This window comes from Salvelinus sp. IW2-2015, linkage group LG2 (assembly GCF_002910315.2).
Source record: "Salvelinus sp. IW2-2015 linkage group LG2, ASM291031v2, whole genome shotgun sequence".
NCBI classification, from domain to species: domain Eukaryota; kingdom Metazoa; phylum Chordata; class Actinopteri; order Salmoniformes; family Salmonidae; genus Salvelinus; species Salvelinus sp. IW2-2015.
The window spans coordinates 39,473,477-39,487,620 of record NC_036839.1 but is presented as its reverse complement, the minus strand read 5'-3'; the positions used below and the strand labels follow the sequence as shown (position 1 = coordinate 39,487,620).

At 45.9% G+C, this 14,144-nt stretch overlaps 1 protein-coding gene across 1 annotated transcript in view; it reads right to left on the bottom strand.

Annotated features, from left to right (window-relative positions):
* The window catches only part of slc9a2 (solute carrier family 9 member 2), a 36,156-nt gene that overhangs the window by 5,347 nt on the left and 16,665 nt on the right, over positions 1-14,144 (bottom strand). The window contains 13 exon segments of the mRNA XM_024010456.2: positions 4,680-4,785; positions 6,705-6,872; positions 8,080-8,150; positions 8,300-8,389; positions 8,473-8,672; positions 8,956-9,022; positions 9,024-9,065; positions 9,067-9,140; positions 9,143-9,174; positions 9,309-9,423; positions 9,426-9,464; positions 9,467-9,517; positions 9,520-9,556. Coding sequence (XP_023866224.1) covers positions 4,680-4,785; positions 6,705-6,872; positions 8,080-8,150; positions 8,300-8,389; positions 8,473-8,672; positions 8,956-9,022; positions 9,024-9,065; positions 9,067-9,140; positions 9,143-9,174; positions 9,309-9,423; positions 9,426-9,464; positions 9,467-9,517; positions 9,520-9,556 — 1,092 coding nt within the window.

Sequence of the window (14,144 nt, the reverse complement as noted above, 5' to 3'; positions counted from 1 at the left end):
CACACACTAATGACACACACACACACACACTAATGACACCACACACTAATGGCACACACTAATGACACACACACACACACACACTAATGACACACACACACCTAATGACACACCCACACACACACTAATGACACACACACACTAATGACACACACACACGAATGACACACACTAATGACACACACACACTAATGACACACACACAATGACAAACCCACTAACGACACACCTAATTGCAGCTGTATTCTCTTAATAACACAATGACACAGCAGTCCTTACAGAGAGAGTGCTTTTGCCTACACTCCTGATTACACAACGAGAGTGGATTTTACAACACCCCAGCTTTATTTTTACCACAATACCCCTTCTTTCTGTGCCTGTGGCTCTGGGCAGTCACCCAAACGTAGCTGGCCACACCCTGACCTGTCTGAACCATGATGCTTATCTGAACGATACCTGGCTCTGTTTGTGTCTAACGAGCTGCCGTACCTCCCTCTCTCCTGGAAAACACTCATCACTACAGAGAGCACCCAATGCCCTAATCCAATTACTTCCTTCTGTAGATCTGAGAGGATTGGATAGGTATAAGCATCCCTAGGTATTTGTGTAATGGGTAGATCTAGTACACGGGTTTGGTGATCAACAGACACTCTAACCGGGCGGCAGGTAGCCTAGTGGTAAAGTGTTGGACTAGTAACCAGCAGGTAGCCTAGTGGTAAGAGCGTTGGACTAGTAACCAGCAGGTAGCCTAGTGGTAAGAGCGTTGGACTAGTAACCAGCAGGTAGCCTAGTGGTAAGAGCGTTGACTAGTAACCAGCAGGTAGCCTAGTGGTAAGAGCGTTGGACTAGTAACCAGCAGGTAGCCTAGTGGTAAAAGCGTTGGACTAGTAACCAGCAGGTAGCCTAGTGGTAAGAGCGTTGGACTAGTAACCAGCAGGTAGCCTAGTGGTAAAGCGTTGGACTAGTAAACCAGCAGGTAGCCTAGTGGTAAGAGCGTTGGACTAGTAACCAGCAGGTAGCCTAGTGGTAAGAGCGTTGGACTAGTAACCAGCAGGTAGCCTAGTGGTAAGAGGTTGGACTAGTAACCAGCAGGTAGCCTAGTGGTAAGAGCGTTGGACTAGTAACCAGCAGGTAGCCTAGTGGTAAGAGCGTTGGACTAGTAACCAGCAGGTAGCCTAGTGGTTAGAGCGTTGGACTAGTAACCAGCAGGTAGCCTAGTGTTAGAGTGTTGGACTAGTAACCAGCAGGTAGCCTAGTGGTTAGAGTGGTTGGACTAGTAGACCAGCAGGTAGCCTAGTGGTAGAGCGTTGGACTAGTAACCAGCAGGTAGCCTAGTGGTTAGAGCGTTGGACTAGTAACCAGCAGGTAGCTAGTGGTTAGAGCGTTGGACTAGTAACCAGCAGTAGCTAGTGGTTAGAGCGTTGGACTAGTAACCAGCAGCTAGCCTAGTGTGTAGAAGCGTTGGACTAGTAACCAGCAGGTAGCCTAGTGGTAATGAGCGTTGGACTAGTAACCAGCAGGTAGCCTAGTGGTTAGAGCGTTGGACTAGTAACCAGCAGGTAGCCTAGTGGTTAGAGCGTTGGACTAGTAACCCGCAGAGTAGCCTAGTGGTAGAGCGTTGGACTAGTAACCAGCAGGTAGCACCTAGTGGTAGAGTGTTGGACTAGTAACCAGCAGGTAGCCTAGTGGTTAGAGCGTTGGACTAGTAACCAGCAGGTAGCCTAGTGGTAAGAGCGTTGGACTAGTAACCAGCAGGTAGCCTAGTGGTTAGAGCGTTGGACTAGTAACCAGCAGGTAGCCTATGTGGTTAGAGCGTTGGACTAGTAACCAGCAGGTAGCCTAGTGGTAGAGCGTTGGACTAGTAACCAGCAGGTAGCCTAGTGGTTAGAGCGTTGGACTAGTAACCAGCAGGTAGCCTAGTGGTTAGAGCATTGGACTAGTAACCAGCAGGTAGCCTAGTGGTGTAGAGCGTTTGGGACTAGTAACCAGCAGGTAGCCTAGTGGTAAGAGCGTTGGACTAGTAACCAGCAGTAGCCTAGTGGTTAGAGCGTTGGACTAGTAACCAGCAGGTAGCCTAGTGGTTAGAGCGTTGGACTAGTAACTAGCAGGTAGCCTAGTGGTAAGAGCGTTGACTAGTAACCAGCAGGTAGCCTAGTGGTTAGAGCGTTGGACTAGTAACCAGCGGTAGCCTAGTGGTAAGAGCGTTGGACTAGTAACCAGCAGGTAGCCTAGTGGTTAGAGCGTTGGACTAGTAACCAGCAGGTAGCCTAGTGGTAAGAGCGTTGGACTAGTACCAGCAGGTAGCCTAGTGGTTAGAGCGTTGGACTAGTAACCAGCAGGTAGCCTAGTGTTAGAGCGTTGGACTAGTAACCAGCAGGTAGCCTAGTGGTAAGCAGCGTTGGGACTAGTTAACCAGCAGGTAGCCTAGTGGTTAGAGCGTTGGACTAGTAACCAGCAGGTAGCCTAGTGGTTAAGAGCGTTGGACTAGTAACCAGCAGGTACTAGTTGGTAAGAGCGTTGGACTAGTAACCAGCAGGTAGCCTAGTGTTAGAGCGTTGGACTAGTAACCAGCAGGTAGCCTAGTGGTTAGAGCGTTGGCCATTAACCAGCAGGTAGCCTAGTGGTTAGAGCGTTGGACTAGTAACCAGCAGGTAGCCTAGTGGTTAGAGCGTTGGACTAGTAACCAGCAGCTAGCCTAGTGGTTAGAGCGTTGGACTAGTAACCAGCAGGTAGCCTAGTGGTTAGAGCGTTGGACTAGTAACCAGCAGGTAGCCTAGTGGTAAGAGCGTTGGACTTAGTAACCAGCAGGTAGCCTAGTGGTTAGAGCGTTGGACTAGTAACCAGCAGGTAGCCTAGTGGTTAGAGCGTTGGACTAGTAACCAGCAGGTAGCTCAGTGGTAAGAGCGTTGGACTAGTAACCAGCAGGTAGCCTAGTGGTTAGAGCGTTGGACTAGTAACCAGCAGTAGCCTAGTGGTTAGAGCGTTGGACTAGTAACCAGCAGGTAGCCTAGTGGTAGAGCGTTGGACTAGTAACCAGCAGGTAGCCTAGTGGTAAGAGCGTTGGACTAGTAACCAGCAGGTAGCCTAGTGGTTAGACGTTGGACTAGTAACCAGCAGGTAGCCTAGTGGTTAGAGCGTTGGACTAGTAACTAGCAGGTAGCCTAGGTAAGAGCGTTAGACTAGTAACCAGCAGGTAGCCTAGTGTAGAGCGTTGGACTAGTAACCAGCAGGTAGCCTAGTGGTAAGAGCGTTGGACTAGTAACCAGCAGGTAGCCTAGTGGTAGAGCGTTGGACTAGTAACCAGCAGGTAGCCTAGTGGTAAGAGCGTTGGACTAGTAACCAGCAGGTAGCCTAGTGGTTAGAGCGTGGACTATACAGCAGGTAGCCTAGTGGTTAGAGCGTTGGACTAGTAACCAGCAGGTAGCCTAGTGGTAAGAGCGTTGGACTAGTAACACAGCAGGTAGCCTAGTGGTTAGAGCGTTGGACTAGTAACCAGCAGGTAGCCTAGTGGTAAGAGCGTGACTAGTAACCAGCAGGTAGCCTAGTGGTTAGAGCGTTGGACTAGTAACCAGCAGGTAGCCTAGTGGTAAGAGCGTTGGACTAGTAACCAGCAGGTAGCCTAGTGTAAGAGCTTGGACTAGTAACCAGCAGGTAGCCTAGTGGTTAGAGCGTTGGGCATAACCAGCAGGTAGCCTAGTGGTTAGAGCGTTGGACTAGTAACCAGCAGGTAGCCTAGTGTTAGAGCGTTGGGCCAGTAACCAGCAGTAGCCTAGTGGTAAGAGCGTTGGATAGTAACCAGCAGGTAGCCTAGTGGTTAGAGCGTTGGACTAGTAACCAGCAGGTAGCCTAGTGGTAAGAGCGTTGGACTAGTAACCAGCAGTAGCCTAGTGGTTAGAGCGTTGGACTAGTAACCAGCAGTAGCTAGTGGTAAGAGCGTTGGACTAGTAACCAGCAGGTAGCCTAGTGGTAAGAGCGTTGGACTAGTAACCAGCAGGTAGCCTAGTGGTTAGAGCGTTGGGCCAGTAACCAGCAGGTAGCCTAGCTGTTAGAGCGTTGGACTAGTAACCAGCAGGTAGCTTAGTGGTAAGAGCGTTGGACTAGTAACCGGAAGGTTTCGAGATCAAATCCCCGAGCTGACAAGGTAAAACATCTGTTGTTCTGCCTCTGAACAAGGCAGTTAACCACTGTTCTTAGGCCATCATTGAAAATAAGAACTTGTTCTTAACAGACTTCCGTAGTTATTAAATAAAGGTCAATTGAAAAAAGAAAATAAATGAAATGATGGCCGCATGGTGGAACAAAGAGCTGTCAGACCTGTTTTAGGGCTTAGGAGAGTGGAAGTCGAACGGTTCCAATAGAAAGTCAACACATCACATGATGAATGTCGAAACCAATGATACAATGAGATCTGTGACAGTAACAGGTGTGTTTGTGTTTGTGTTTGCGTTTGTGTTGTGGGGGGCTGTGAAGGAGTGGGCAGATAATAAGATAAGGTCACAGAGAGAATCCCAACACAAGCACACTCCCTGTGGCTCGTTTTCAAAAGGTGAGGTCACTTATGGAAATGTACTGCGACCACAGGCATTATGCAAAAACGCACTCACAGGTATGGAAGCACAAACTTTCATGTAACAAACAGGGCTCTGCGTAAGGTAAACCTTGTTAAGGAATCTACTCACCCGTTGTCTGATCTTGTACATGTTCTTGGACAGAATGTCATGCATGTTCATCAGGTCCGCAGCCACAAACTTCCTCTTGGGTTTACCAGAGCCCTTCTTCTCCTCGCTAGAGGAACAAACACAGAAATAACAGAATGTTTAAAAACAATATCATCTTTGTAAATGATATCAGAAATAGGAATGGTGGAGTTATRTCACACATGCAGCTAACAAAAATATATGGAAGTGTCTGCTCTACCCAAAATTACAACCAACTAATTGCAGCATTACCACAAAATTGGAGGAGGCAAGTCGAAGGGGGAGAAAGTAAGGAACTTGTTTGTTGGCCTTGCATTAAAGACCGAAATTGCTGATAAATAAAAAAGTATACCAGTTTTATTTAAGGACCAACAAATGTACAACTGTGACATATAGACGGCAAAATAATAATCTCCCAAAAGAGATTATTGATGTACAGATTCCATGGCACATGGTCTATGAACCGATACACAAATACAACCATGCCAGTTCTGCAGATTTTGCTGCGAAGAGACAGAATCATTAGATCACTTGTTTTGGTACTGTCCATATGTAGCTTATTTTTGGTCGCAGGTTCAGGAATGGCTGAAGAATTGGAACATTTATCTGGAGCTAACTGTGGAAATAGCACTGCTGGGGGGGTTTGAAAAGCCATAGTCAATCGATCAATAATACAATAATACTCTTAGTAAAAATGTTCATCTTTAATTTACAACCTGTAGAAACTATGTGACAAGAAAGGTTCAGAACTGTTGTGAAACATCACAGCACAGTTGAAAAACAGATGGCAAATAGAAATACAAACTGGATGGTTTTCAGAGATAAATGGGAGGGGTTGAGGGGAGCACAAGGGTGGTGTTAAAAATAACAAGATAACTAATATAAAATATACTGTGTCCATAAAATGTATATGCAGTGCATTTGGAAAGTATTCACACACAGCAAAACTGAGCAATCGGTGGAGAAGTTTGCCAAAATCCACCTAAAGGACTCTCAGACCATGAGAAGCAAGATTCTCTGGTCTGATGAAACCAAGATTGAACTCGTTGGCCTGAATGCCAAGCGTCACGTCTGGAGGAAACCTCCAGACCAGCATCATGCTGTGGGGATGTTTTGTGAGTGATCCTTGATGAAAACCTGCTCCAGAGCGCTCAGGACCTCAACTGGGAGCGAAGGTTCACCTTCCAACAGGACAACGACCCTAAGCACACAGCCACGACAATGCAGGAGTGGCTTCAGGACAAGTCTCTGAATGTCCTTGAGTGGCCCAGCCAGAGCCCGGACTTGAACCCGATCGAACATCTCTGTGCACAACGCTCCACATCCAACCTGATAGAGGTTGAGAGGATCTGCAGAGAAGAATGGGAGAAACTCCCCAAATACAGGTGTGCTAAGCTTGTAGTGTCATACCCAAAAAGACTCGAGGCCTTTACTGAGTAAAGGGTCTGAAATCTTATGTAAATATGATATTTCGTAATTTTTTGTGCAAACATTTCTCAAAAGTGTTTTTTGCTTTGTCATTATGGGGTGTTGTGTGTAGATTGATGGGGGGGGGGAAACAATTTAAAAATGTCATTTAATTCATTTTAGAATAAGGCTGTAACGTAACAAAATGTGGAAAAAGTCAAGGGGTCTGAATACTTTCCGAATGCCCTGTATATATTTGATATACCGTATAAATATTTACATCAAAAAATATTTGGGGAATTGGAAATGATGCAGACAATTAAACTGATGGAAGCCACAATCTATCTGCAAAATTAAAGCGGATCTATCCCCTAAAAAAAAAAAGAAATTACAGAATGCTTAGGTATTACCTATTACCAAAAGAGAGAGCAAGAGAGTGAGAGAGAGAGAGCAATCGAGAGAGAGAGGGAGAACAAGCGAGAGAGAGAGCACGCGAGAGAGAGAGAGAGGGAGAGCAAGCGAGATAGAGAGCAAGAGAGAGAGAGCAAAAGAGAGAGAGAGAGCGAGCAAGAGCTAGAGGGAGAGAGAGGATAAACGTACTGTAGAGGGACAATGGAGGAACCAGCGTTGATGTCGCCAGACACTGTGTCCAATATCTCCATTGCGTTCTGCAGCTCCAGCTTCTTGTAAAGAGCCACAATGCTAGACTCTGCCCGGTTATCCCTGATCAGGATCTTACGCAGGATCCGGTTATTAAACTTCAGAAACCTGACATAGGGGTTGGAGAGACGGTTATTAAACTTCAGAAACCTGACATAGGGGTTGGAGAGACGGTTATTAAACTTCAGAAACCTGACAAAGAGGGCAGATACTAAACATTATCACAGACACTCACAGACAGAAGCATTTCATAATACCCATGGAAGCAATATTAAACTCATGCCTTGGTGTTCACACAGAGTTATAGAACCTGGATAGATGTACGCTCCTCCCAAAGCCCTCCAAAAGGCTAAGTGGCTTATGTTCATGGAAACAAAAGAAAAGAAAAGAGGGAATGGGGCTGTGCTTTGCTTCATGGGATGAGGACAAGTTCTGACTAGCAGAGTTGACCTAAGATTACTTAAAAAAGACTCCAGACAAACCCGTTCTGGTGTAGAGAGGGGTGTAGTGAGGATATGGGTCATAGAGGGGATGGAGGTGTATTGTTACAGTGGAAGGACTGTACATTTCTTCGGGGCATAGGGGGAAAAGAGGAAGCCACTCATGAGAGATGTTACAGCTCAAAGGAACACGACAATGAATTCTAATAAAATGTCAACCCACGCTTTCACAGCCAGAACAATGGCAACAAAAAAACTAAAACCGCAGACAGGAAAATCTAGAACGCAAGTTGATCGACAGAAAAACTTTAATCTCACCATCAGGTCACTAGGGAAACAGGTAGGGACTGAGCTATCAAATGCAATGTTACAAGGAAACAAAATATACACCCGGTGACATTTGATTAATATGAAGCAGCAGAAGTCACTTCCCCCAGTTCATCTTTACTGCTCTTTAAACACAGGTTAGGTGAAGGCAAATGATGCCCCTAAGGAAGTCCCTTTTAAGTAAGTAGACATAGCAGATGGATGAAAGGAGACGAGGAAGCCACATAATAACAAGAAGAACACACACAGCACCAGTCAAAAGTTTGGACCCACCTACTCATTCAAGAGTTTTTCTTTATTTTTACTATTTTCTACATTGTAGAATAATAGTGAAGACATCAAAACTATGAAATAACAGATTTGGAATCATGTGGTAACCAAAGAAGTGTGTGTCCAAACGTGTGACTCGTACTGTATATATTTTATTGTCACCTTGTCGGCCCGTGTATTTGAAACAGACCTGCCGCCCTAAACTATGCTACCCTGGGAGTAGATGGACAGGAAGTCACAAGACAGGAAGTGATGAAACAGGAAAAGGAAGCTCTTACTTGTCCTTCCAGTAGTAGTGGCTCCACTGGCCACAGAGGTCCTCTACCCCAGCGATGGTGTGCTCTATGAGCTGAGGGATGAGAGGGGAGGGGTTACAGGTGGCTACACACACAGTGAGCCAAAACATAGCATTACACTGCAGACCTGAACTGTGTACTGTACAGAAAAAACAACAAGCCAATGACAAGAAAAACAAACAAACATTATTTATTGACCTACCCTGGAGTGGATCTCTACGTTGATGGTCTCCAGGTTGCGGTTGGTTCTGCGGACGTTGATGAACTCGATCAGGGGCCGTATGCTGATTCCCTGAGCAGGAAATGAATGGTTCTGATCAGGTAGATAGTACTAAACCAGGCGTCTAGATGCCTTCTGGCTGACTTGTCTCCTACCTGGATGAAGACTGTGAACATGATCATACAGATGGTGGTGGTGACAAAGAGTTTCTTGCGGCCGATGCTGTCTGGCAGGGTGAAGACCAGGGCAAAGGAGATTGCCCCTCGCAGGCCACCATAACCCAGAATAAACTGGTCCTTGAAGTTGAAGGGGATGGTGCGGAAAGGGTTAATGATCTGGGTCAGCACCAGGACACCTGGGAGGAGTGGAGGTAAAGGGCGAAAGGTTACAGGTGAGAATCAGGATCTTTCACTCCATATTCAAACTGATCAGCCTGAGTAAGGCATTGCACAGATTGGCTCATCTTTGTAAGGTAACTCACAACACACACACACACACACACACACACACACACACACACACACACACACACACACACACACACACACACACCAACACACACAAAACACACACCAGACGAACACACACACACACACACACACACACACACACACACACACACCCTCTCCCGCTCGTACCCAGGCCTCTCCACATAAGGCCCAACAGCAGCGTGAACATGATGTAGCCCCAGTTCCACTCGTGTTCTGTTGTTTATGGTGACCACGCCCAGGAAGAAGAAGATGAGGGTTTTCTGAGATGGTGCCCAACATCTTGACCACATGGCGGATAGTGGTGCAGGACCGCTGGGAGACATTCTCCTCCAATAGTACTTCATGGTCAGGGCACAGGTCACAATGCTGTGGACAGACTAACACAGAGTCATCAGTGCTGTGTGTGTGTGTTTTAGTGTATGCATGTGTGTTTTCATGCATGTATACAGTGTGTGTGTGTGTGTGTGTAGGCCAATGTGCATGCTCCTTCGTCCACTCACGCCATGATGCTGGAGATGGAGAACAGCTCTGCTACCAGGTAGGCCAGGTAACTGTACATGAAGATAAAGAGGGGTTCTATCTCCCTGACGTTAGAGGTGAAACGTGTGGTGAAGAGGCTACGAAGCCAAAGATGACACCAAAGCCCATACCCCCAGGCCCACCACGAAGAACCTAGCCACGCCCAGAAATACATCGACCGGCTCCACCATCGCATTTCTGCTACGAAGTTAAACATGTTGTACAGCACCTGCAGAGAGAGACATAGAGAGAGACAGACACAGCGAGAGACAGACACATAGAGAGAGAGAGAACAGAGAGAGGACAGAGAACATAGAGAGAGAGAGAGACGAGAGAGAGACAAGAGAGAGAGAGACAGAGACATACGAGAGAGAGACGAGAGAGAGAGACATAGAGAGAGGACAGAGGACACAGAGAGAGACAGAGACAATAGAGAGAGAGACAGAGAGAGAGAGAGACGGAGAGACATAGCGAGAGAGAGAGAGAGAGAGGAGAGAGAAGAGAGAGAGAGAGAGAGAGAGAGAGAGAGGAGAGAGAGAAGAGAGAGAGAGAGAGAGAGAGAGAAGAGAGAAGAGAGAGGGGACCCACACAAAGAGAGGGGGAAATGGAAGTTAGACATTGCAGAACATAATTACATGTGCTCTTTAGAAACTACACAATCACACACACATGGAGAGAGGGGGAGAGAGAGGGGGAGAGAGAGATGGAGAGGAAGAGTCAGACAGACAGACAGAAGTCTGACCCATGCCTGAGGTCATAGATCAGAAACAAGGGTCAAAAACTCCAATGACTTTATTGTCCTGATAAACCACTAAGTCATGTGTTTGAACTGCTGTGTTTACAGTGTGATATTTACACAGCGCCGAGCATGGCTCGTGAACAAAAGAACACAGTGGCAAGAAAGAGCCTTCGATTTTTTTTTTTKTGTGTTCCAACTTCAATATTAATGATAAAGGAAACCTGGGTGGAACTTCACCCTACCGTTCATAAATAGGAAATCATCATACAGTGCCTCTGGAAAGTATTCAGACCCCTTGGCTTTTTCCACATTGTGTTACATTACAGCCTTATTCTAAAATKTATTACATCTTTTTTYCCCCTCATCAATCTACACACATTTCTGCTATGAAGTTAAACATGTTGACAAAGCAATGACAATAATGACATAATGACAAAGCAAAAACAGGTTTTTATACATTTTGCAAATTTATTTAAAAAAAAATTAAATCGCCCCAGTCTGAGGTCCTGGATGCTCTGTAAGAAGGTTTTCATCAAGGATCTCCCTGTACTTTGCTCCGTTCATCTTTGCCTTGATCCTGACTAGTCTCCAAGTCCCTGCCGCTGAAAAACATTGCTGCCACCACCATGCCTCACTGTAGGGATGGTGCCAGGTTTCCTCCAGGCGCAACGCTTGGCATTCAGGTCAACAAGTTCAATCTTGGTTTCATCAGACCAGATAATCTTGTTTTTCATGGTCTGACAGTCTTTAGGTGCCTTTTGGCAAACTCCAAGCGGGCTGTCATGTGCCTTTTACTGAGGAGTGGCTTCAGTGTGAACATTCTACATAAAGGCCTGTTTGGTGGTGCTGCAGAGATGGTTGTCCTTCTGGAAGGTTCTCCCATCTCCACAGAGGAACTCTGGAGCTCTGTCAGAGTGACCATCGAGTTCTTGGTCACCCCCCTGACCAAGGCCCTTCTCCCCTGATTGCTCAGTTTGGCCGGTAGGCCAGGTCTAGGAAGACTCTTGGTGGTTCCAAACTTCCTCCATTTAAGAATTATGGAGGTCRCTGTGTTCTTGGGGACCTTCAATGCTGCAGAAATGTTTTTGCACCCTTCCCCAGATCTGTGCCTCGACACAATCCTGTCTCGGAGCTCTAAGGACAATTCCCTTGACCTCATGGCTTGGTTTTTGCTCTGACATGCATTGTCAACTGTGGGACCTTATATAGACAGATGTGTGCCTTTCATAATAATAATGTACAATCAATTGAATTTACCACAGGTGGAATCAAGTTGTAGAAACATCTCAAGGATGATCAATATAAACAGGTTGCACCTGAGCTCAAAGGGTCTGAATATTTATGTAAATAAGTTATTTCTGTTTTTTATTTTTAATAMATTTGCAAACATTTCTAAAAACATGTTTTTGCTTTGTCATTGTAGGGTATTGTGTGTAGATTGCTGAGGAAAATGTTTCATTTAATTCATTTTAGAATAAGGCTGTAACGTAACAAACAAAATGTGGAAAAAGTCAAGGGGTCTGAATACTTTCCGAAGGCACGTATATACTGAACAAAGATATAAACACAACATGTAAAGTGTTAGTCCCATGTTTCAGGAGCTTAAAAAAAAGATCACAGAAATGTTCCATATGCACAAAAAGCTTATTTGTCTCAAATTTTGTGCATAAATTTGTTTACATTCCTGTTATTAAGCATTTTTACTTTGCCAAGGTAATCCATCCACCTGACAGGTGTGGCATATCAAGAAGCTGATTAAACAACATTATCATTACACAGGTGCACCTTGTGCTGGGGACAATAAAAGGCCACTCTAAAAWRWWTTTTCACACAACACAATGCCACAGATGTTTTGAGGGAGCATGCAATTGGCATGCTGACTGCAGGAAAGTCAACCAGAGCTGTTGCCAGAGAATTTAATGTTCATTTCTCTTCTATTGGCTGCCTCCAACGTAATTTTAGAGAATTTGGCAGTATGTCCAACCGGCCTCACAACCGCAGACCATGTGTAACCATGCCAGCCCAGGATCTCCACATCCGGCTTCTTCATCTGCGGGATTGTCTGAAAGGAGCCACTCAGACAGCTGATGAAACTGTGGGTTTGCACAATCAAGGAATTTCTGCACAGGCTGTCAGAAACCGTTTAAGGGAAGCTCATCTGAGTGTTCGTCATCCTCAACGGGGTCTTGACCTGACTGCAGTTCGGCATTGTAACCAACTTCAGTGGGCAAATGCTCACCTTCAATGTCCACTGGCATGCTGGAGAAGTGTGCTCTTCACGGATGAATCCCAGTTTCAAGTATACTGGGCAGATGGCAGACAGAGTGTACAGCATCATGTTGGGGAGCAATTTGCTGATGTCAATGTTGTGAACAGAGTACCTCATGGTGGTGGTGGGGTTATGGTATGGGCAAGGCATCAACTACAGACAACGAACACAACTGCATTTTATCGATGGCAATTTAAATGCACAGAGACACCGTGACGAGATCTTGAGGTCCATTGTTGTTCCATTCATCTGTCACAATCACCTCATGTTTCAGCATGATAATGCACGGCCCCAAGTCACAAGGATCTGTACACAATTCCTGGWAGCTGAAAATGTCCCAGTTCTWCCATGGCCTGCATACTCACCATCAGTGGAACTGATGGAGCTTTCTAAGCTCATTTGTTTACCAGCTTTCTGTTGATGTTTCTGTGTTAGTTCCTTATTGAATGGTATGTTTGTAGATGTGTCTGGTATACAAGACACATATTCCAGGACTGACAGATGAATGTATGCATAGACTCATTGATCTCTATTGCCTGCTTTGTGCTGGCTAATTCTGTCTGAGTGATCTGTTTAGTAATGTTGCCACTGGTCAGTAATCTAGTTCGTGACCTAGTATCCTGGTTTGTGCATCTCTGGTTATTTAACTATTTGTCCTGGCAGAGGCAGGTGCACTCATTAGTTTGCTGGCTAGTGACCTGCTTAGTACCCTGGTTAGTGCACTACAACCCTGGCTAGTGCCCTACTACCACACCTCGTCTCTCTCTCTTTCTCTCTGTGTGAACCAGCAGTACTACTCCCTCAGTAGGGGCCACACCTCGTCTCTCTCTCTCTCTCTCTCTCTCTCTCTCTCTCTCTCTCTCTGGAGGAGCACGTAGTGTACATATTGAGAACATCTCCAGTGACTCAGGGAGCACGTAGTGTTACATATTGAGAAACATCCAGTGACTCAGGGGGAGCACGAGTGTACATATTGAGAAACATCCAGTGACTCAAGGGAGCACGGTAGTGTACATATTGAGACATCCGGTGACTCAGGGGAGCACGGTAGTGTTACATATTGATACATCCCAGTGACTCAGGGGAGCACTTAGTGTACATATTGATAACATCCAGTGATCAGGGGAGCACGGTAGTGTACATATTGATTAAAACATCCGTGACTCAGGGGAGCACGGTAGATCATATTGAAACATCCAGTGACTCAGGGGAGCACGGTAGTGTACATATTGATAAACATCCAGTGACTCAGGGGGAGCACTAATATATGTACATATTGAATTAACATCCCTGACTCAGGGGAGCACGGTAGTGTACATATTGAAACATCCCGTGACTCAGGGGAGCACGTAGTGTACATATTGATTAACATCCAGTGACTCAGGGGAGCACGGTAGTGTACATATGATTAACATCCGTGACTCAGGGGAGCACGGTAGTGTACATATTGATAACATCCCGTGACTCAGGGAGCACGGTAGTGTACATATTGAGAAACATCCCGTGACTCAGGGGGAGCACGGTAGTGTACATATTGAGTAACATCCCGTGCTCAGGGGGAGGCACGGTAGTGACATATTGTTAACATCCAGTGACTCAGGAGGGGAGCACGTAGTGTACATATTGATTAACATCCCGTGACTCAGGGGGAGCACGGTAGTGTACATATGAGATAACATCCCGTGACTCAGGGGGAGCACGGGTAGTGTACATATGATTAACATCCCGGACTCAGGGGAGCACGGTAGTGTACATATTGCAAAACATCCCGTGACTCAGGGAGCACGTAGTTACATATGATTAACATCC